This window comes from Salmo salar, chromosome ssa12 (assembly GCF_905237065.1).
Source record: "Salmo salar chromosome ssa12, Ssal_v3.1, whole genome shotgun sequence".
NCBI lineage: Eukaryota > Metazoa > Chordata > Actinopteri > Salmoniformes > Salmonidae > Salmo > Salmo salar.
Window position 1 is genome coordinate 79,834,215 of NC_059453.1, and position 25,462 is coordinate 79,859,676.

The 25,462-nt window shown below is 43.2% G+C and overlaps 1 protein-coding gene and 1 non-coding gene across 5 annotated transcripts in view; one reads left to right on the forward strand and one right to left on the reverse strand.

The window, feature by feature from the left end:
* The window catches only part of LOC106565754 (semaphorin-3F), a 91,858-nt gene extending 66,757 nt beyond the window's left edge, over nucleotides 1-25,101 (reverse strand). For all 4 annotated transcript variants that reach the window (XM_014133237.2, XM_014133236.2, XM_014133235.2 and 1 more), the window contains exons 1-2: nucleotides 24,702-25,101; nucleotides 20,848-21,003 (exon numbers count right to left, since the gene is read on the reverse strand). In XM_014133237.2, the coding sequence (XP_013988712.1) occupies nucleotides 20,848-20,965 (118 nt within the window). In that variant the 5' untranslated portion in view covers nucleotides 20,966-21,003; nucleotides 24,702-25,101. The remainder of the gene's footprint in view (nucleotides 1-20,847; nucleotides 21,004-24,701) is intronic.
* trnar-acg (transfer RNA arginine (anticodon ACG)) lies at nucleotides 5,279-5,351 on the forward strand. Its single transcript has one exon. It is a non-coding gene; the product is annotated as a tRNA-Arg (tRNA).
* Nucleotides 25,102-25,462: the final 361 nt, after the last annotated feature.

Here is a 25,462-nt window from a genome sequence, read left to right on the forward strand (position 1 = left end):
CCTACCTATCTACCCACCCTACCCACCCTACCCACCCTACCCACCCACCCACCTACCTACATACCTACTCCCTACCTACTACTTACCTACCTACTCTCTACCTACCTACTCCCCATCTACTACTTACCTACCTACTCTCTACCTACCTACTCCCTATCTACTACTTACCTATCTACTCTCTACCTACCTACTCCCTAACTCTCTACCTACTGACTCCCTACCTACCACTTATCTATCTACTCTCTACCTAGTCCCTACCTACTACTTACCTACCTACTCCCTACTTACTACCTACCTACTCTCTACCTATTCCTTACCTACTAGTTACCTATCTACTCTCTACTTACTCCCTACCTACTACTTACCTACCTACCCTCTACCTACTCCCTACTTACCTACCTACACCCTACTTAGACATACCTACTGCCAACCTACTCTCTACCTACTACTTACCTACCTACTCTCTACCTATCTACTCCCTACCTACCAACTGTCTACCTTCTCCCTACCTACTACTTACCTACTTACCCCCTACTTACAACCAACCTACTCCCTACCTACTACTTACCTACCTCCTTTCTAACTACCTACTACTTACCTACCTACTATCTACCTACTCCCTACCTACTACTTACCTACCTACTCCCTATCTACTACTTACCTACCTACTCTCTACCTACTCCCTACCTACTACTTACCTACCTACTCCCTACCTACCTACTACCTACCTACTACTTACCTACCTACTCCCTACTTACTACCTACCTACTCCCTACTTATTACCTACCTACTCCCTACCTACCTACTCCCTACCTACTACTTACCTACCTACTCCCTACTTACTACCTACCTACTCCCTACCTACCTACTCCCTACCTACTACTTACCTACCTACTCCCTACTTACTTCCTACCTACTCTCTACCTACTCACTACCTACTACTTACCTATCTACTCCCTACTTACTACCTACCTACTCCCTACCTACTACTTACCTACCTACTCCCTACCTACTACTTACCTACCTACTCTCTACCTACTCCCTACCTACCTACTACCTACCTACACTCTCCCTACTCCCTATGTACTCCCTACCTACCTACTCTCTACCTACCTACTCTCTATCTACTCCCTACCTACCAACTCTCTACCTACTCCCGACCTACTCCCTACCTACACCCTATCTACTACTACCTACCAACTCCCTTCCTACCTACCTACTCCTTACCTACTCCCTACCTATCTACTACCTACCTACTCCCTACCTATCTACTACATATATTCTCCCTACCTACCTACTGTACTACCTATCTACTCCCTACCTACCTACTCCCTAACTACTCCCTACCTACCTACTCCCTATGTACTCCCTACCTACCTACCCCTACCTACTCCCTACCTACTCCTTATGTACTCCCTACCTACCTACTCCCTACCTACTCCCTACCTTCTCCCTATGTACTCCCTACCTACCTACCTACATACTACCTACCTACCTACTCCCTAGGTCCTCCCTATGTACTCCCTATCTACCTACTCCCTACCTGCTCCCTATGTACTCCCTACCTACCTACTCCCTACCTACTCCCTATATACTCACTACCTACCTTCTCCCTACTTACCTACTCCCTATGTACTCCCTACCTACCTACTACCTACCTACCTACTCCCTAGCTACTCCCGATGTACTCCCTATCTACCTACTCCCTACCTGCTCCCTATGTACTCCCTACCTACCTACTCCCTACCTACTCCCTATATACTCACTACCTACCTTCTCCCTACTTACCTACTCCCTATGTACTCCCTACCTACCTACTACCTACCTACCTACTCCCTAGCTACTCCCGATGTACTCCCTATCTACCTACTCCCTACCTGCTCCCTATGTACTCCCTACCTACCTACTCCCTACCTACTCCCAACCTACTCCCTACCTACTCCCTATGTACTCCCTACCTACTCCTTACATACTCACTACCTACCCTACTCCCTACCTACTCCCTATCTACCTACTCCCTACCTGCTCCCTATGTACTCCCTACCTACCTACTCCCTACCTACTCCCTATGTACTACCTACCTTTCTACTCCCAACCTACCTACTCCCTACCTACTCCCTATATACTCACTACCTACCTACTCCCTACCAACCTACTCCCTATTTACTCCCTACCAACCTACTCCCTACCTACTCCCTACCTACTCCTTATGTACTCTCTACCTACCTAATCCCTACCTACTCCCTACTTACTCCCTATGCACAGACATGTACATTTAGACATGAGACATGGAGTCTTCTCTTTTAGCAGTCGGTTTGCAACACTGTACTATGGCCAACTAATCTGAACTTTAGTTCCTGAGGTAAACTCAGTTGAGTCCATTTGGTTCAAATCTAAACTATAGTCTCCCACTCTCATAACTCAGCTTGGTGACTACATTGTATGGTGTTCCCAGTCTCAGCCCAGAGAGAGAGAGGGGGTGAGAGAGAAAGAGAGAGATAGATAGAGAGAACAAGAGAGAGAACAGTAACAGAATCTCCCACCGACAGAAGAGGAGAGGAAGAGCGACCCTTGACCTCCTCAGTCAGGTTCAGGTCCTCTGGTATGACATTTCTGAGGAACTCCCACATACAGTGAGGGAAAAAAGTATTTGATCCCCTGCTGATTTTGTACGTTTGCCCAGTGACAAAGAAATGATCAGTCTATAATTTTAATGGGAAGTTTATTTGAACAGTGAGAGACAGAATAACAAAAAAATCCAGAAAAACGCATGTCATATAAATTGATTTGCATTTTAATGAGGGAAATAAGTATTTGACCCCTCTGCAAAACATGACTTTATGCTTGGTGGCAAAACCCTTGCTGGCAATCACAGAGGTCAGATGTTTCTTGTAGTTGGCCACCAGGTTTGCACACATCTCAGGAGGGATTTTGTCCCACTCCTCTTTGCAGATCTTCTCCAAGTCATTAAGGTTTCGAGGCTGACGTTTTGCAACTCGAACCTTCAGCTCCCTCCACATATTTTCTATGGGATTAAGGTCTGGAGACTGGCTAGGCCACTCCAGGACCTTAATGTGCTTCTTCTTGAGCCACTTCTTTGTTGCTTTGGCCGTGTGTTTTGGGTCATTGTCATGCTGGAATACCCATCCACGACCCATTTTCAATGCCCTGGCTGAGGGAAGGAGGTTCTCACCCAAGATTTGACGGTACATGGCCCCGTCCATCGTCCCTTTGATGCGGTGAAGTTGTCCTGTCCCCTTATCAGAAAAACACCCCCAAAGCATAATGTTTCCACCTCCATGTTTGACGGTGGGGATGGTATTCTTGGGGTCATTGGCAGCAATCCTCCTCCTCCAAACACGGTGAGTTGAGTTGATGCCAAAGAGCTCCATTTTGGTCTCATCTGACCACAACACTTTCACCCAGTTGTCCTCTGAATCATTCAGATGTTCATTGGCAAACTTCAGACGGGCATGTATATGTGCTTTCTTGAGCAGGGGGACCTTGCGGGTGCTGCAGGATTTCAGTCCTTCACGGCGTAGTGTGTTACCAATTGTTTTCTTGGTGACTATGGTCCCAGCTGCCTTGAGATCATTGACAAGATCCTCCCGTGTAGTTCTGGGCTGATTCCTCACCATTCTCATGATCATTGCAACTCCACGAGGTGAGATCTTGCATGGAGCCCCAGGCCGAGGGAGATTGACAGTTCTTTTGTGTTTCTTCCATTTGTGAATAATCGCACCAACTGTTGTCACCTGCTCACCAAGCTGCTTGGCGATGGTCTTGTAGCCCATTCCAGCCTTGTGTAGGTCTACAATCTTGTCCCTGACATCCTTGGAGAGCTCTTTGGTCTTTGCCATGGTGGAGAGTTTGGAATCTGATTGATTGATTGCTTCTGTGGACAGGTGTCTTTTATACAGGTAACAAACTGAGATTAGGAGCACTCCCTTTAAGAGTGTGCTCCTAATCTCAGCTCGTTACCTGTATAAAAGACACCTGGGAGCCAGATATCTTTCTGATTGAGAGGGGGTCAAATACTTATTTCCCTCATTAAAATGCAAATCAATTTATAAAATTTTTGACATGCGTATTTCTGGATTTTTTTGGTTGTTATTCTGTCTCTCACTGTTCAAATAAACCTACCATTAAAATTATAGACTGATCATTTCTTTGTCAGTGGGCAAACGTACAAAATCAGCAGGGGATCAAATACTTTTTTCCCTCACTGTAGCTGACCTCTGGGAGAAAGGAGTTGTGTACATGTATGTAAGAGGGCTGTACCATCCTATTTGTTTACGACAGATAGGGTATGGGGTAAGTCCATACCCCATGTTACGTGGCATAACTCCTGAAATATAATGACAAACATCAACTAATAAATGGATAATCCAGCTGGACACATTTTCAGAGGATGTTTTTGGCCCTTAACGTGCTCCCCATACTGCTGAGAGAGAGAGAGAGAGAGAGAGAGAGAGAGAGAGAGAGAGAGAGAGAGAGAGAGAGAGAGAGAGAGAGAGAGAGAGAGAGAGAGAGAGAGAGAGAGAGAGAGAGAGAGAAGTTTGAGATTTAGTCAATTACTAACTGGTAAAAACAACAGAAGTAGCTACCATGAAAGCCAGGAGCGATATGCAACAATCTTCTTCTCACCCTGAAATGAACCAGTTAGAGAGAGATTCCCTTGAGCAGTTGGAGGATAAAAATGTATCACCATCACCATGTCATGAATATTGTCCCCAACACTACAGTCATTGCCGCCTCACACTTTTCCCAGTGCATTGCCATCTCCCCTCCAATGCTCCAGTGCTCAGTACAGTGTCCAGTGTGCAGTACAGTGAGACGGCGGCCTCTTGATCTAAGGAAGCACTAGACTGCTGTCATGAGCCATTGTGGTAATTTGAGTTGGATTAGAGCTGGAGCTGCATTCTCCCTGTATCCAAATGACAAGACAAAGAAGCCTGTGAAGGTCATGGCTCAGTCAAGCTGCACTTGATCTCTGTCTGGGTCACTGCATACAGGCTCTCTCACTCTGTCTCTCTCACTCTCCCTGTCTGTCTGTCCCTCCCTCATTCTCTATTTTTCCGACCATTCCAGTAAACCTGAGCACTTTGAGATGATCCTGTTATAATAGCCTCACTTGCACCGGGATTCTGTTTTCAAGTAGCCTTCCAGCCTCAGCTCAGGTTTAGGGGGAATTATTAGACAACTAATCCCTCTGTACTATTATTCTCGCTGACATCTAAATCTTATCTTCCACAGGGGCAGCGCCACATCCAAGACGGGGCCAGTGGCGCAATGGATAACGTGTCTGACTACGGATCAGAAGATTCTAGGTTTGACTCCTGGCTGGCTCGAAAATATAGTTAGTTGACCAAAATCAAGCTTGGAAAAATACTCTTTACTTTTGCTTCCCTGTGGCTCAGTTGGTACAGCATGGTGTTTGCAACGCCAGAATGGTGTGTGCAACGCCAGGGTTGTGGGTTCGATTCCCAAAGGGGGGCCAGCACAACAACAACAAAAAATGCATGAAATGAAATGTATGCATTCACTACTGTAAGTCGCTCTGGATAAGAGCGTCTTCTAAATGACTAAAATGTAAATGTAAGAATACACCGTGGTTTGGATCTCAATCTGAGAACAGAGCATTGTGTACAACGGGACAAAGCCATACAGGATTTCTAGACCTGTTTATCCTCACCTGTTTTCACTGGTGAGAAAAGCCACCAAATCCCACAGGAAGTGCCAATTATGCCACCTAGAAAAGAGTGACCTTCAAGGGTGAAACCCTGTGGGTCTGTTAGACAGTTTAGTCTCATTGCTTAAGTTTAACCCAACAAGCTGGTGCTGAAAGAAAGGTAGTTTCTGGAAACAATAAATTATCTATCAATTTCTGTATTGTATTTTTGGTGAGAATAAAATCACTTGCTCTCTAAGCAAGTCTGTCTACATACAAGCCATCACTGGGTACTGTAGACTGACTTAGCTAGCAGACTGCTTGGATTTCAGCTCTGAGAAAACTGTATCCACTGAAGAGAACCATAGCAACCATTTTGATGAAAGGAAACAATGAGGTACAGTCTTAATAGCATTCATTTGGAACATGTGCCATCATTTACCCTTCACATGTCTGTGTATTTTCTCTGTAAGAGGCTCAGTGTAATCTTCACAATATCAAAGGCTAACATTGTTTCTGCTTTGCTTTTAATTGATGGTCTGGTTCTGCTTTTCTGTTATTCTAGTTGAATAAAGAGTGAAACTGTGTGAGTGCGTATTTTAAAATTAAAAACAAAGGTGTACAGGCCCCACTGGTCTGGTACCATAGGGAAAAAGTAATTCATATTATCTGGATTGATGGTATTTTCCAACACGGCGAGGGAGCAACAGATGCAACAGCAAACAGCATGGCCGTGAAAGAGGAGCTAGACAGACAGACAGACAGACAGACAGACAGACAGACAGACAGACAGACAGACAGACAGACAGACAGACAGACAGACAGACAGACAGACAGACAACATTGGGCCTCGGTTTCAATCAAGACAGGGCTCTGACAGAATCAGGAACCCGAGCCCAGCGGATGTCCACAGGTGAAAGCCTCACCAGGGAGGGAACACCACACACACTGCAGCTCAGTTCCCCTGTGTGCTAAAAGAGAGCACCATTGCTACTCCAGGAATTCCAAACACTCCACTCCCTTTGCATTTACTGCTGTTCACTTGTCAATGGAAGAGAGAGGGAGTGGGAGAAGAAGATAGGGAGTGGGAGAAGGAGAGAGGGCAGGGCACCAGGAAACTGAACCCCAGAGACAGGCTGGACTATATTTAGACGATACACTGTCACCTTCAGTTTCCCTCCCCAGAATAATCCTTTCGCTACAAGTTAAGTTCCATGCCGAGCACAGTGGGGATTGACTCTGCCTGCGTCTCCTGTTCCTCCATAGAATCTGTTTACATACTTAATGAAAAACACACACACCACACACACACACACTCACTCACTCACACACGTGTGCATGTGCACAGACACCTAAGAGATTACACAACGCGACAGAAAGTGTCAACAAGAGACTTTATCAGCATCTATCATTCTGAAGTTTGGCCCAGATGTTCACGCATTGAGCAACGCTGCTAACTCTTATTTAACCCCAATATATTCCAGAGGGAAGCTCCAACACTTTATCAGCATAAAAAAAGGTGGACCACTTAAGTAAGTGAATTCGGATAGATATTCTCTTAAAAACTACATGGCCATGTGGACTTAGGTAAGCTACTTGCAGACTCAAGTGCCAGCCAGCAAGATTCTATAAAAGCAATTCTATAACCCTGCACTTCAATGACCGCAATTCATGGACAGTCATAAAAACTACAATGTGCTTTTAATGAGCAACACATGAAGATGAGTGAACAGAACAGATTTGCCAAATCCAGAGGAGTCAGAAGCTGATAGTAAGGGTGCAGTACTAATGTCTGGCTGGCACAGATATGAAATGACATGGTGACCACTGTGATGTTTTATTTTGAGAGAGAAAGTGGCATCATCATTCCCCGACACAATATTACAACTGGATTTAAGGACAGTGTGTGCAGAACCACTCCCCCACGTGTGACCCTGTTGGCATCACAAACCCCTCTACCACCTGACGTGGGCGGGGGGAGGGCTGAGGAGATAAGGGGGTGAGGGGGTAAGGGGGTGAGGTCAGGGAGCAGGTGTAGGGGGGGACTCATGCCACCCACCCCTCCCTCCTGTGGGTAATGTGGACCACAGTGGAGGATTAACACTGGTTTTGGAACACAAGAGCTCAATCTACTGACCTAGAGACATAGAGCTTCAACACTCTCTCTCTCCGCCTCTCATACACACACGCACACACACATTTTTGTATACACACAATATGCATCTGACACAGTGAGACTTGCTTTCCTGACAGAAGTGACACTCTTGATGAGTGTATTATGAATCCGAACCTACAGCCCAGAGAGAAGGGAAAGACCAGGAAGTGTTTCCACATAACCACTGGCCTCCAGCGGCCGCTGTTCAATGGTTAACCATTGTATTACAGATGGTCTCTATGTGCCTGACATTTAGTGGAGCACAGTATTTCTCAATAAGTATAGCTGCTGTGGGGGGAAACTGAGGTCTGGGTCAGGGCCAAAGTAATAGCGTTTTTTAATGCTTTGTCAGTCATTACCTCTCTACCACTGCAACAGGGACCAGGAAGGCCTGCTAAATGTAATTAGACAATATAGCCAAACGTTTTCATCTGTGCCAGATGCAAGGGAATGTGGTTTGGTTTCATAGGATCAACAACATGTCTTGTGGTCCATTGGAGTGATAAGACACAGTCAGCCAGTGTGAAGGTGTGGCTGTAAGTGAACCCTTGAGGTGCCATGACAATCAGGGCAACAGGGAGAGACAGGTATGTACTGGAAGCTGTCCATGGAGCTGCTAGCAATGACTGCCTGGAGTAGAGTAGATCATGTTGCATTAGCCTCATACACACAGCCAATAGGCTCTGCTATCACAGATGCTGGCACCAGTGATAATAAAGAAAACCTCCCACAGCAGTAACATGCTGTCATTTATAATCAGGTCAGCAGTGATAATAGGAGTTCAGGATGAGCAAACTCTGTCCTCTAACGTATTCCTAAATGAACAATGGGGCTGCTGTCTGGATTCTGTATGAATGTTGTAATGGTGTAAACATTGACTAGTGGAGGCGGTGAGAGGGAACCACTGGAGGATCAGCTGGAAGAAGAACTGACACCCACATTTATAAAAAGGAAAACAACTACCGTAAATTCGGGACTATAAGCCGCAACTTTTTTCCCAGGCTTTGAACCTCGCGGCTTAAACAATGGCGCGGCTAATATATGGATTTTTCCAGCTTTCAATTTTTTTTTTATCCAAAAAAACACATTCTGTGACGTGCTCAGTTTTTTGGCGGCATGAAGCTTTCATTAGACCAATGAAATTGCCGAACGGGTTAAGGTCAAACAACTTTTTTGTTTACTGTTTAGATTAAATCGAGCGCTCTCAAACTTCCCATCATTCTGATTACGGTAGTCATTTTGTCACCCTCATCATGGCAAAGACACGGAGAAATGCATATGATGCAGCTTTCAAGTTGAAGGCGATTGATCTGGCTGTTGGAAAAGGAAATAGAGCTGCTGCACGGGAGCTTGGTCTTAATGAGTCGATGATAAGACGTTGGAAACAGCAGCGTGAGGAATTGACTCAGTGCAAAAAGACAACTAAAGCTTACTGCTAATTTTAAATTTTTTGTTACAAGCCGTGTTTCGTTAAAGCCTATTTATTTTTGTTACAAGCCGTGTTTCGTTAAAGCATATTTATTTTTGTTACAAGCCGTGTTTCGTTAAAGCCTGTGTAAAGTTAATTTGTTTCAATGTACCGGTAGGCAACTGCGGCTTATAGACATGTGCGGCTTATTTATGTTCAAAATATTATTTATTTTTTAATTCAGTGGGTGCGGCTTATATTCAGGTGCGCTTAATAGTCCGGAAATTACAGTACTGGTAAACAGCATGGACAGTATTAAGCTGCTTCTAATCCTCCTCTGTTGTTGTTCAGGTTCTGCGGCGTTAACCCACTGGCAACTAACACTTTACATTACAGATACAACACTACTGGACTTCAAGGGCATTGAAAGTCCTGAGTGCAGGGCTTTAAACCCTGAAGGGAAGTTTATAACCCCGGCAGCACCCGAAATAGACAGAAAGACGGAGCCAGAGAGTAAAAATAGAAGCCTGCTGTTACCTTCGAGGCTGGACGAGGACGGTGCAGAGGAGAAGTGTGAATGAAAGACGGGGGCAGTCAGTCAGTGTAGCTTCCTCCTACTCTAAAACACCTACCAATGGAATTCCCGATCCCAACCACGGTGGTCAGTCAGTGAAGCTTCCTCCTGCTCTAAGACACCGACCAATGGAATTCCCGATCCCAACCACGGTGGTCAGTCAGTGAAGCTTCCTCCTGCTCTAAGACACCGACCAATGGAATTCCCGATCCCAACCACGGTGGTCAGTCAGTGAAGCTTCCTCCTGCTCTAAGACACCGACCAATGGAATTCCCGATCCCAACCACGGTGGTCACAGTGACCAACATTCCTGCTCCTCTTCGTGGATTTGGTCCTGGATGCCAAAAAGGGAGTAATCCCATGTGATGTCACAGCATTCCCAAGCATTCCCACCATACCCCATAATTCCTACTACACTTGAGAACAACTGTTTCAAATTCCATTAACCCCGCCAGGGAAAAGGTGAGAGGGAGACCGTGTGTAGAGGTAGATAACTTCAAAAATATTGCAGTTAGAAGCTAGAAACAGCAAACACAACCAATGATACGTATGTGAATATACATACCAGTGTGCACCATGGTCTTGTCAGCACATCTCACAGCGGGGGAGGGCTATGTCACCGCCACCTAGCCTGGTCCTGTCATGTTATTTACAACTGTGGTACCTCTTGACCCTGTGCCTTTGTTAATTCTCACCTTAAGTTTACTTTGCCTCCTTATCTTAGCAGACAAATGTAAAGAGCCTGTGTCCTAGAGGCCTTGCTGGGATAATATAGACACTAATGGCTTTTATTCACAACTCACACTTTCTGTAAACATATGCATACAGCATCTGCAATGGTTTCACAATAACAATAAACAAAAGCTGACGTTCTATTTGACAAACAATGAGTATTTAGTGAGTCATAGTAAGCTACGTATTAAACAGCACAGCTGTAGCCAGGGTTCATGTGTGGTTTAAAACCTCAAAAGGCTGAGCCATAAGCAAGGATCACCCATAATGGATGAACAATAACATGTCTCTGTAGCTCAGTTGGTATAGCATGGCGGATGCAACGCCAGGATAGCGGGTTCAATTCCAGCGACCACCCATACCTAAAAAAAATGGATGCATGCATGACTCTTTGGATAAAAGTGTCTGCTAAACAGCATATATTACTACTAGTGTCATCATTGTTATTATCATATTATGTCAGAGGGGGGATATGAGCCAACAAAGTAGGGTTATGCTCATCTGTCATGCAGGGGAATTCTATACCAAAACATAATGGAGAAGCGTCCCTGGAGCAATGCCTATCAGTGCATTTGTTCGTAAAAATGATTTGTCATTCTCCATGTGTATTGTCAAACTGCAATACAACACTGGTAATCTGTGAAACAACACAGATAGGGTTAAATCTGTTGTAATCTGCTGTAAATGGATTTACAAGGAGCCTTACATGTAAACAATCACTTATTAGTTGTCATGTTGGAGGCCTGTATTCTCTCAAACAATACTTTTGCATGGTAATTCATTGGCTATCACTTTAGTAGTGGAGGGCTTTGGTTTATCTTAACTTTCTCCAATAAACCCAAACCTGGAATAATGCCTTTACACTGAATGTATTACATACCGTGCATTCGGAAAGTATTCAGACCCCTTGACGTCTTACACATTTTGTTACGTTACAGCCTTATTCTAAAATTGATTAAACAGTTTTTTCCTCATCAATCTACACACAATACCCCATAATGACAAAGCAAAAAAAAAGACATTTTGATTCTTTAGCAAATTTATAAAAATAAAATATCACATTTACATAAGATTTCAGACCATTTACTCAGTACTTTATTGAAGCACCTTTGGCAGTGATTACAGCCTCGAGTCTTCTTGGAGTTTCTCCAATTCTTCTCTGCAGATCCTCTCAAGCTCTGTCAGGTTGGATGGGGAGCGTCACTGCACAGCTATTTTCAGGTCTCTCCAGCAATGTTCGATCAGGTTCAAGTCCGGGGTCTGGCTAGACCACTCAAGGACATTCAGAGATTTGTCCTGAAACCACTCCTGTGTTGTCTTGGCTGTGTGCTTCGGGTCATTGTCCTGTTGGAAGGTGAACCTTAGTCCCAGTCTGAGGTCCTGAGTGCTCTGGAGCAGGTTTTGATTAAGGATCTCTGTACTTTGCTCCGTTCATCTTTGCCTCCATCCTACATTCCCTGCCACTGAAAAACATACTGACAGCATGATGATACCACCACCATGCATCACCGTAGGGATGGTGCCAGTTTCCTCCAGACATGACACTTGGCATTCAGGCCAAAGTGTTCAATCTAGGTTTCATCAGACCAGAGAATCTTGTTTCTTATGGTCTGAGAGTCCTTTAGGTGCCTTTTGGCAAACTCCAAGCGGGCTGTCATGTGACTTTTAATGAGGAGTCTGGCCACTCTACCATAAAGGCCTGATTGGTGGAGTGCTGCAGAGATGGTTGTCCTTCTGGAAGGTTCTCCCATCACCACAGAGGAACTCTGGAGCTCTGTGAGAGTGACCATCGGGTTCTTGGTCACATCCCTGTCCAAGACCCTTCTTCCCCGATTGCTCAAATTGGCCGAGGGGCCAGCTCTAGGAAGATTCTTGGTGGGTCCAAACTTCTTCCATTTAAGAATGATGGAGGCCTCTGTGTTCCTGGGGACCTTCAATGCTGCAGACATTTTTTGGTACCCTTCCCCAAATCTGTGCCTCGACACAATCCTGTCTCAGAGCTTTACGGACAATTCCGTCGACCTCATGGCTTGGTTTTTGCTTTGAAATGCACTGTCAACTGTATATATAGGTGTGTGCCTTTCCAAATCATGTCCAGTCAATAGAATTTACCACAGGTGGACTCCAATCCAGATTGTAGAAACATCTCAAGGATGATCAATGGAAACAGGATAAACCTGAGATCAATTTCGAGTCTCATAGCAAAGGGTCTGAATACTTATGTAAATAAGATATGTTTTTTTCATTTTTTGGGGACAAAAAAAATATCTAAAAACCTGTTTTCGCTTTGTCATTATGGGGTACTGTGTGTAGATTGAAGCGATTTGTATTTGCATTTATCCATTGTCGAATAAGGCTGTAACATAACAAAATGTGAAAAAAGTCAAGAGGTCATCCAACAATTTCTAAGATTTTATTTAGTGCCAATTCATATTAGGAAATCAGTCAATTTAAATAAATAAATTAGGCCCTAATCTATGGATATCACAGGACTGGGAATACAAATATGCATCTGTTGGTCACAGATACTTTTTTTTTAAAGTAGGGTCGTGTATAAGAAAACCAGTCTGTCTCTGGTGTTACCACCATTTGCCTCATGCAGCGCGACATCTCCTTCGCATGGAGTTGATCAGGCTGTTGTTTGTGGTCTGCTGTCCCACTCCTCTTCAATGGCTGTGATAAGATGCTGGATATTGGTATGAACTGGAACACGCTCTCGTACATATCGATCCAGAGCATCCCAAACATGCTCAATGGGTGACATGTCTGGTGAGTATGCAGGTCATGGAAGAACTGGGAAATGTTCAGCTTCCAGGAATTGTATATAGATCCTTGCGACATGGGGGCGTGCATTATCATGCTGAAACATTAGGTGATGGCGGCAGATGAATGGCACGACAATGGGCCTCAGAATCTCCTTACAGTATCTCTGTGCAATTGTGTTTGTTGTCTGTAGCTTATGCCTGCCCATACCATAACCCCACCGCCACCATGGGGCACTCAATTCATAAGTTGACATCAGCAAACCGCTCGCCCTCACACGATGCCATACACATGGTCTGCGGTTGTGAGGCTGGTTGGACGTACTGTCAAATTATCTAAAACAACGTTGGTACAGAAATTAATATTAAATTCTCTGGCAACAGCTCTGGTGGACATTCCTGCAGTCAGCCTGCCAATTGCATGCTCCCTCAACATTTTAGATATCTGTGGCATTGGGTTGTATGACAAAACTGAACATTTTAGTATGGCCTTTTATTCTCCCCAGCACAAGGTGCACCTGTTTAGAGACAAAACAAAGGAGATGATCGTGGACTTCAGGAAACAGCAGAGGGAGCAGCCCACTATCCACATCGACGGGACAGTAGTGGAGAAGGTGGAAAGTTTTAAGTTCCTCGGCGTACACATCACGGACAAACTGACAGTGTGGTGAAGAAGGCACAGCAGCGCCTCTTCAACCTCAGGAGGCTGAAGAAATTCGGCTTGTCACCAAAGACACTCACAAACTTTTACAGATGCACAATCGGGAGCATCCTGTCGGGCTGCATCACTGCCTGGTACGGCAACTGCTCCACCCACAACCGTAAGGCTCTCCAGAGGGAAGTGAGGTCTGCACAACGCATCACTGGGGGCAAACTACCTGCCCTCCAGGACACCTACACCACCCGATGTCACAGGAAGGCCAAAAAGATCATCAAGGACAACAACCACCCGAGCCACTGCCTGTTACCCCGCTATCATCCAGAAGGCGAGGTCAGTACAGGTGCATCAAAGCAGGGACCGAGAGACTGAAAAACAGCTTCTATCTCAAGGACATCAGACTGTTAAACAGCCATCACTAACATTGAGTGGCTGCTGCCAACATACTGACTCAAATCTCTAGCCACTTTAATAATTCAAAATTGGATGTAATAAATGTATCACTAGTCACTTTAAACAATGCCGCTTTATATAATGTTTACATACCCTACATTACTCATCTCATCTCATTACTCATCTCATACTGTACTCTATACCATCTACTGCATCTTGCCTATGCCGTTCGGCCATCGTTCATTCATATATCTTTATGTACATATTCTTATTCATTCCTTTACACTTGTGTGTATAAGGTAGTTGTTGTGAAATTGTTAGATTACTTGTGAGATATTACTGCATGGTCGTAACTAGAAGCACAAGCATTTCGCTACACTCGCATTAACATCTGCTAACCATGTGTTGCACCCTCGACAACCACTGTGATTATTATTATTATTTGACCATGTTGGTCATCTATGAACATTTGAACATCTTGGCCATGTTCTGTTATAATCTCCACCCGGCACAGCCAGAAGAGGACTGGCCACCCCTCATAGCCTGGTTCCTCTCTAGGTTTCTTCCTAGGTTCTGGCCTTTCTAGGGAGTTTTTCCTAGCCACCGTGCTTCTACACCTGCATTGCTTGCTGTTTGGGATTTTAGGCTGGGTTTCTGTACAGCACTTTGAGATATCAGCTGATGTAAGAATGGCTTTATAAATACATTTGATTTGATTTTATGTGTATGTGACAAATAAAATTTGATTTGATTTGATTTAATGATCACGCTGTTTAATCAGCTTATTGATATGCCACACCTGTCAGGTGGATTGATTATCTTGGCAAAGAAGCAATGCTTACTAACAGGGATGTAAACCAATTTGTGCACAAAATTTGAGAGAAATAATAATTTTGTGCATATGGAACATTTCTGAGATATTTTATTTTAGCTCATGAACACTTTACACAGTGGATTTATATTTTTGTTCAGTATAATTCACTGTATTCTCCAGTTTTCCAGGTAGAGTCTGACTTATGGCGGTAGACGGGTGGAGACATTACCCTCTTGGGGATTGTTGGCGACAGCAGTCTTGTCTGAGCTACCCCCATAGAGTGCAATTGATTATCTATGGCGACTCACTTCTCTTTATGCCTAAGTTAGGTTGGCCATTTAAATGAGCTGTGAGGTATTGATTACACAGATTCCTATTAGCTTTCCTAACTGAAGCGGACTTCACAGCTCTGGCTATCAAAGTCCTTCACCCTGTCTGTGATCGTGCAGGGCAGGAGACAGTGATAAGCCTGACCGAAGTCTACCCTTTCAGGGCTCTTACCTCATGCTTTCACTGGCTACAGATGATGGCTAGACTTGCAATATCCTCACTATTGTGGTTCAAAACATTTAGCTCCAAAACATACCTGTTTGTGCAATATGTAAACCTTTCTAACATTCAAGCTTGAGAGTGAATATCTTGAGACATACTAATGCTGAACATTTTCTCATTTACAAAAGCAGAGCTTCATGCTCCACATTTGGCTTCATATAATTGACACTCAGTCAGTAGGCCAGACCAGACTGCATCATAGAGATGTAGGATCTTAATTCCACCAGTATTGTCGTAGCGAAATAATCCTGCAGCAACAGAATTTGAACATGTAGTCCATAATGTTGCTTGATGGGTGGTTAAGCGATTAGCTGGATAAAAATAAGCTACATGAAAAGTGCAATCATGTTAATAAACCGTGTGTTAGTGCTGGTTTTCTGGGAATTTATGTAAATCACAAAGCTCATCTGCATTTCCTTAAGTGGAGGAAAATTCTCAGCAACAAAAGAGTGATCAAATGAAGAGCTTGCATCTGTAGGTGAAGTTCTCTGGGGAAGCATTTCACCAAAGTAGAAAGAAAAAAACAATTAAGAGGTTCTTGATTTACTCTCCACGTAGGTACGACCTGTTTAATGGGCAAGTGAGGGCCTCTTGTGTAAGAGGTCACGGTCCTTAGCGCTTCTCGGGAGCAGCAGAGTAAGCAGGTTTTGGCAAGCAACCAACCTCACAATAGTTAGAGACCAGACCATTAAATAACCAAGAAGGGATGTCAGCTTAAAGTTTTTAATTTGGGATATGTTTAATATGATACGGCACCATTATACGGCACTTTCATAATGAGCATATCATACATAAAAATATATCAATATAACAGCGGCAGTCGATGCCGTTTAAGATGAGGGAGGACGACATATTGGATGACTGTAATTTATATTCCATTCACACAGTTCAATGTAACAGCGATAGGTTTAGGCTACTACAAGATATTACAATTTTCCTACAACCATGATGAGGTTGCTACAACCTAGCCTATGAATTAAAGTTTAAAACGTAGGTGCACACATTCAGTACCGCCTTGCACACTCTTGCCTGCATCTAACTGATCTAGGGTGTAATCATTAGTCCAACAGTTGCAAACAAGAGTTTCTATTGGACAAATTCAGGTATGTTTATTCCAGTTTCGTTCAGCTTGCTTCAGTTTAAGAAAGTTTTTTAACAGAACCGGCAGAATAAATACACCCCTGATCACGCGTAAACACAGTTCACTTTCATAGCAGCCACGTTGTATTCCTTCTCGCATCAATGCGCTCTACTCCTCTCACCTTACCCTTTGCTTGTGAACTTCAATGCACAACACATCAGCTGTATGTGACCAGGAGAAAAAACCTTTCCAAGCCAAACCATATCATAACCGCTACACACAGCCTACATCATTATCACCATATTAGCTAACGTCATACTCAACATAGCTAATATAATTAATGCATTAGTAAACCCGCTAGAATCATGCAGTAACGTTACAGTGTACAGTCAGTAAGCAGTTTAGCACATACACCAGCGGGGCCCGGTGGCAATAAATTAGTCAAACCAAAATCTTACCTTGACTTGGAAGAGTTTCAGTGTTGTGTTTGATAGTCATAGCCAGCTAGCTAACATAGCATCCCTCTGTTTGAGCAGGGTGTTTGAGTAGGCTAAACTAGCTAGCTGCATTTGCTAGATAAGTAAGTGAACCCACGACTGCATAGCCAGGCACGACTCCAACACCATCAATAAGTTTGCAGATGACACAACAGTGGTAGGCCTGATCACCGACAACGACGAGACAGCCTATAGGGAGAAGGTCAGAGACCTGGCCAGGTGGTGCCAGAATAACAACCTATCCCTCAACGTAACCAAGACAAAGGAGATGATTGTGGACTACAGGAAAAGGAGGAACGAGCACGTCCCCATTCTCACCAACAGGGCTGTAGTGGAGCAGGTTGAGAGCTTCAAGTTCCTTGGTGTCCACATCAACAACAAACTAGAATGGTCCAAACACACTAAGACAGTCGTGAAGAGGGCACGACAAAGCCTATTCCCCCTCAGGAAACTAAAAAGATTTGGCATGGGTCCTGAGATCCTCAAAAGGTTCTACAGCTGCAACATCGAGAGCATCCTGACTGGTTGCATCACTGCCTGGTATGGCAATTGCTCGGCCTCTGACCACAAGGCACTACAGAGGGTAGTGCGTACGGCCCAGTACATCACTGGGGCCAAGCTTCCTGCCATCCAGGACCTCTACACCATGCAGTGTCAGAGGAAGGCCCTAAAAATTGTCAAAGACCCCAGCCTCCCCAGTCATAGACTGTTCTCTCTACTACCGCATGGCAAGCGGTACTGGAGTGCCAAGTCAAGGACAAAAAGGCTTCTTAACAGTTTTTACCCCCAAGCCATAAGACTCCTGAACAGGTAATCAAATGACTACCCGGACTATTTGCATTGTGTGCCCCCCCCAACCCCTCTTTTACGCTACTGCTACTCTCTGTTTATCATATATGCATAGCCACTTTAACTATACATTCATGTACATACTAGCTCAATTGTGCCGACCAACCAGTGCTCCCGCAACTTGGCTAACCGGGCTATCGGCATTGGTTCCCACCACCCACTACCCGCCAACCCCTCTAATTACGCTACTGCTACTCTCTGTTTATCATATATTCATAGTCACTTTAACCATATCTACATATAGATACTACCTCAATCAGCCTGACTAACCGGTGTCTGTATGTAGCCTCGCTACTTTTATAGCCTCGCTACCGTATATAGCCTGTCTTTTTACTGTTGTTTTATTTTTTTACTTACCTATTGTTCACCTAATACCTTTTTTGCACTATTGGTTAGAGCCTGTAAGTAAACATTTCACTGTAAGGTCTATACCTGTTGTACTCAGCACACGTGACAAATAAACTTTGATTTGATTTGAAACTGATAGTGAAACAAAATTATGAAATCTCTCTCTCTTGCTTCTCCTTCATTTTGGAAGAAATGAATTTGTTCAAAACTGTTCAACTATTGTCTTTCTCTTTGAGTCAACTACTCACCACATTTTATGCACTGTAGTGCTAGCTAGCTGTAGCTTATGCTTTCAGTACTAGATTAATTCTCTGATCCTTTGATTGGGTGGACAACATGTCAGTTCATACTGCAAGAGATCTGATAGATTGGAGGACGTCCTCCGGAAGTTGTCATAATTACTGTGTAAGTCTATGAAAGGGGGTGAGAACCATGAGCCTCCTAGGTTTTGTATTGAACTCAATGTACCCATAGGAGGACGAAAGCGATCTGTTCTCCGGCTAGACCGTTGTTCTACCATACAGACTGCTGCTGAGGCTACTCTAGACCTTCATTGCAAAAAGTGTGTTTTAATCCATTATTTGGTGACGTGAATATATTTTGTTTAGTTTTATCTAAAAAGGATAACTTTTTTTATGTTTAAGTATTTTTTTATGAAATTCACTGAGGAGGTTGGTCCTCCCCTTCCTCCTCTGAGGAGCCTCCACTGCAATATAAATGTTATGCCGTGTCAAAGCCCATAGCCAAAACATCAAAGGGTGCCATAAAGAGAAATCTCAAACTTGTTGCTAAAAATCTAGTTAGTAAGTACGATCTATAAAAATAACCTACATCGCCAGTCAATAGTAAATGGATCCCTGAAACTGTAGTGAATAATTAAAACACTTTAATGCAAGGTGGAAAGTGCAGCTGCTTTGTCAATGTGGGGTTTAGAAGGTACTAGAAAAGCAATTAAGTGGGTGAATCACAATATTGAAGGGGGAAAAGGCTCTCTCCAGAGCTTAGGAGAAAAGCAGAGTCAGTAGACTGTGAAATGCATCATGACTGGGTAGCAAAACAAACAGGTAAGCAAGAGAGCCAGGTTCTCCTCTGTGTCTGCTCATCAGCAAACAATACTGCTGGATTTGCCAAAAAAGTATTGCAGGTGAATAAAGAGCGGGCCACAATTTCAAACGACACACTTCTGAGAATTTAAAAAAATAATAATCATGTATCCATTCTAAGAAAAACAATCAACCGAAAAACGAAAAGACCAACTTTGTTGATGCAGTTGAGTAAAAGTAATATATTTGAAGATATTCAACTAGAGAACTGGGTATATTGATATTTGGATAAAAAAGAATGAAAGAAATGCTGAGCTCTGGATACGTGTTCAGTGATGTGTTAAATCTGACTTGATTAAAGAGGGAAAGAACCTTTAATATTGAACTGTGCCAGCCCAGGAGTCCTGGGAAATGGAAGCCAAAGCAAACAGGGGCACTGCTCAGTCCCTTAGCGCTGCTACGGCTGCTAATCGCAGGCTAGATTGGAGAGAGGGACAGACCTTAGGGACAAACAGCGCTCTGCTTGGTTGAACCAGGCAATTTGATCTCAGTAATACCCGCTACACGCTCCCTCCAAACCCCACAACCCCCAAGCCCTACCCCACCTCATCTACATGGCCACTGAAGTGCATGAACAAAGCTCTGAGATGTGTCATTCTGTAGAGGGACCCCTGATCTGATAATGACCATGATAGTGTTATCATTACATGCTAATATGCTGCAGGCAAAGTCTTTTTAATGCATCACTTTCACCTTTAGATTGGTTCTTCTCCATTACAAAAACATCAGAGAATCTAATCATGTTGATTCAAGGACACGTAACTAGCATTCTGTATCAGAGGGAAAAATGTTCTAAAAAATACACTGTTGTCTTTGTTAACCTCAATTTGAAGCTTTTTTTCTCCTTTGTTTATGTTTTTAATTATTTGTTCAATATAGTAAAGTGGAAGCAGTTGCTGAGAATGACCCTGCCAGAATGTTTAAGAGAGGAAGCAAATTAGAATCGCATGATTTGTTAGTGGTCACTATGACGGATCTGCGGTGCAACATGACTCATGACCATGCTGGAAGTTCTTCCTATGGAATCTAGAGCACTTATCAAGGCCAGAATCGTCCCATTTATCTGATTATCATATCATCAGTCACACAAAGGGTGCACACACAGTGCAGAGCAGTAGAAAACAGAAAATGCGGTGATTCTTTTAATGATGCCACACAACGGGAGGAAGCTATTAGAGGAGAGAACTACATGAATTCAAGACTCCAGATAGAAACCACTAGGGGGTAGACCAGAGATGTTTGCCTCTTACCTTTGAAGGAGATGAAGACGCGGGGTGAAGCATGAGGGTCGTTGATGTTGTGATTGCACAGAGCCCCGACAACCAGGGCCAGGAGCATGTGGACCTTCCACAGACCTGCCAACAGCATGGTGAACCAACCTCCAGGTAAAGAACAATCACAGAACACTGGAGGAAAGAAGAGGTCAACAATTAAACATTTGAAAAACGTTAGCTGCTAAAAGTATTACACAGTGGTATTTACGATGATAGCTTCTTTGTGAGAGCTGTGAACATCTGATGTTCCATCACTGATGTTTAGGGATTACACCCAGACCATTGGACCTTTCCAAAGTAGAGAATCCAATTCCATTTGGCCAGGGTCGTATTTGACATTTACATTTACGTCATTTAGCAGACGCTCTTATCCAGAGCGACTTACAAATTGGTGCATTCACCTTATGATATTCCTTTGACCTTTATGTTTTCGTGACAAAATGATGGGAAAATCAAGCTGGTCTCCTCCATTGTTCCCTGCCTCTTGTGCAAGAATATGCTGTTATCTTCTAGTCCCACCAAACACATTCCTCTTTCAAGATCACAAACCCTGTGCACTTCTCTGTAATTATGTAGTCATATAATGTAAGGTTATACCTTGTCTTCACACAATCCAGAGTGAAAAAAATCTTGTCACTGGTGTAATCGCACCTCTACAAAATAGAATACAGTATTGAAGATAAAATCAACCAGAGTCTTACCAGAACCACTGGGATTGTTGATTGAAACTGTAATAACATATTGATAAAATGTAGCAATGGAGCCATACCTAAAAGGAATGGGCAATACACTCAAGTTATAAAGGGTAAGCAGAATACTGCATGCTTTATTAATGGTCCAATGCAGCCATTTTTATCTCAATATCAAATCATTTCTGGGTAACAATTATGTACTGTGATTGTTTTCAATTAAATGGTAAAAAATAATCCAAAATAGCTTCTTAGCAAAAAGCTATTTTTCAAGCAAGAATTTTGCTAGAAATGTCTGGGCGTGGCCTGAGTGAGGGGTCTAATTGGACGAGCCTAATGGGAGGGATATGTAACCTGAAACCTGGCTGTTATTGGCAGAGAGGAGGGCAAACTCTCTTTGTTATTGGCCTATTAACTTATACCAAAAAAACACCCATGCAAACAAGCTGAAATGTTTGGTGGTCTTTTCAAACAACTCTTACACTAAAAGGGAATTATGATCTTTTTCACAAATTCACAGTATTATTCCAAACCTCAGTGTGGAAATACATATAAAACGCAGGAAAATCAAGTTTCGACTGCACTGCCCCTTTAAGGGTAGTACGGTGTTGCCTAGACTTGATACAACAACAAAAAAACTGCCAAACTCAAATCTAGGGTAAGTCTTATTATTAGTCTTATTTCATGGCTTTAACAGTGTAGGGCAGATGCCACTGTGGTTATGTGCACCATAATAAAGCACGGATCCATGGATGTTCAGGCTTGGCCAACAGGCTCATGCCATCTACTAGATACAGTGTCCTGCTCTTATGGACACTGTCAACCTTCACATTATCCTGATTCCCACAGTCAAGGAGCTATAGCGCTATTACTTCAGCTATAACAGGCAGTTTCTGTGTCCCATAGCCCAGGGTGCTATGACATCACATGTACCTTGGATTCAGTGAGTACACATCATCAATGTACAACGTTTACATTTTGATGGCTATACAACCACTCTGCATGTGATTGCAAGTGTAAAGGGCACTTCGACCACAAACACAACATGCAGACTGCTAGAGAGCTGGGCCAGAGCCTACAGCTCAAAAGAGGTCCTTTAACCAAACGGGTTGGTTAGGGTGGATTTATGAGTATAACCAGCTGTTCAAACCTCAGCTATTTGTGGACAATTTGTTAACCGGGCAGCTGTTTATTCTGAGTCAGGGGCTGATTCCTTCACACAAGCAAATTAAATTAAACAATCAACTATTTACAAATAACATTTCAACAGACACACACACCACACAGACAGACATCAACACACGCAGGAGCACACACACACACACACACACACTGTTACACACAGACGTGCATGATTTTCCATTTGTACAATATCCTAGGAATTCTAATTTGATTAAATGATCTAACAGGTCCAGACCCAATGTCTTCCTCTTTATGTTCTTTATGTTCTTGAAGTGCAACAAGTGTAATAGCAGTGTAATAGCGTGGGCCTACACTTGAAAACATAAACATAAATTCGTTAGAGCTAAATATAGGAATGAAGCTCAGTAGCCTTGGCATGGTTCTCATCAAAGGATTAAAATGTAGAATAAACATGACACCTACATTAAGGCATCTCATCCCCCACCCACCCCATCGGTTCATTGGCATGTCATCCCTTTTACATTAGGTAAGTATTTTTTGTTCAAATGTCGACAGACTAACCTATAATAATATATCATTTTGTACGGTTCCTCGCTAATGCATTTTATCAGAGGTGTTGCCTAATTGTCTGTTCTCAGTTCTTGCATGTGTTTTTGACAGCAAACATTACTTATTGCTGTATCGCGAATCAAGACAATTACCACGTTGAGCATGATTTACCGGCCGAAAGACGGTAAAGACCACTATTAAAACTCGCTTTTAGCCACTCACCCTCTGCTTGGTCCAGCGGCAGCCGCGCTTGAAAATTCAGCGGGCTATTGGGATCGTATACTAAAAGTAGGATTTCATACTTTCTGCATTCTTTCGGGTGTGGGTATGCTACATTGCTTTCTTAGAGAGGTGTGCGCTTCTAATGATTTGTGCACTTTTACCAGAGACAAAATAACCTTTGTGGATGACTAAATCCCGTACGTATTTTTATTCTAAAAAGAAAACACCTAGGCTATTGCAGAATCAATGTGAACAATCGTTGAAATATTATGCTATATTGAAAACTGGAGACACTCATTATCAATACTACCTGTGTTGAGTTGTGCGACATAAAGCTACTAATTTGTCAGGTAGATCTGCAGCTGGTAACGTTAGTTGTTCCAGCACATGAGTGCACAGGGGGAAAAAAAGAAAACTCCTTTAAAGCGTGGCACGGCTCCCGAGTGGCGCAGTGGTCTAAGTGCAAAAGGTGTCACTACAGTCCCTGGTTCGATTCCAGGATGTATCACATCCGGCCGTGATTGGGAGTCCCATAGGGCTGAGCACAATTGGCCCAGCGTCGTCCGGGTTTGGCCGGGGTAGGCCGTAATTGAAAATAAGACTGACATGCCTAGTTAAATAAAGGTTAAATAAAAAATATTTTCTAAATGGTAAAACTCACTGACATGGCATGTCATACACGTTTATAACAAAGTCGAAGTGCCCAGCATTGGCTGTCACACTTAAATTGAAATGTACATTATTAAAGCCTAATTTAACTAGCCACATTAAGCTGTTTTTCATACAGGCTAAGCCTAATCAACAACAACAAAAATGTAACAGTTGTAATGTAAGTACAGAACTTATTAGACCCATTTTGTCACAGCTGTTTTGGAGCAACAACATGTTCAATGTAACCCACCAGTAAATAATGTCAGTGCTGTGTGCAAATTGTAGGCTGTTTGAACGCAAAGCTTTACCCTTACAAAAAAGTACTGCAGTTTTTAAACTGCAGTAAAAGTGCAGTAACTGCAGTCGACTGTGGTATTTTGGACGCAGCTGAACTGCAGTTATATTGCTCTCTAACTACAGTTACACTGCAGTTATAACTGTAGTACACTAGAGTAAACATTTTTTATTTTGGACACAGTATTTGCAGGATACTGCAGTAATGATTCACTCTAACTGCAGTTATAACGCACTCAGACTGCAATCTTTTTTCGTAAGGGTAACGTTATGAATAATTACCTGATTGTCACTTTACTCTCCACAAATAACTTTGAGACCAAGTCCAACCTTACAAGTCATCGAAAAAACTAACAGAATTCCACGAAATCGTTCGCCTCTCGTCTCCAAGTTTAAAATGTATAAGATCCGGGTGCCGTTGCAGGACAGTCTTTAGAGTTACACCTGAGCCCGGTGTGTTTATTGCTGCCCAGTACAATGCTCATGAGGAGCAGCTGAAAACGTCTCTCCAGATCAATTTCGTGAAAGTTTAATGACGAGTTGTGACAGGTCCAATGTGACAGATCCCGGAAAACCGACAATTTTAAGTATTCCTCTTTGTCTGAAAGTCGTCTTCACACGCAGAAAGTGTTCCTGGTAAAAGTGCATTCGCTCCTGACTGCTGAGGAAACGCGCTGGCAGGTGGATGCAATGCCTACACTTGCGTTAAACACACCCACGGGGCGGGAAGTACCTTGGCTGCCGCCGCCCATTCCTCCCGCCTCTAGATAATCAGTCTGATAGAACAGACCGGACTATTGTGGTGATTCATTGGTCAACAGTGTCAGTATCCCTCAAACCAGATTGACTCCACATTTATGAAAAACACACACACAATTAACGCTTTGGGCTTTGATAATTTGTTCCCACATTCGGAAAGTATTCAGACCCCTTGACTTTTTTCCACAGTTCGTTATGTAACAGCCTTATTCTATAATGCATTGAATCGTTTTTTCAATCTACACACAATTCCATTAATGAAAACAGGTTTTTAGAAATTTTTG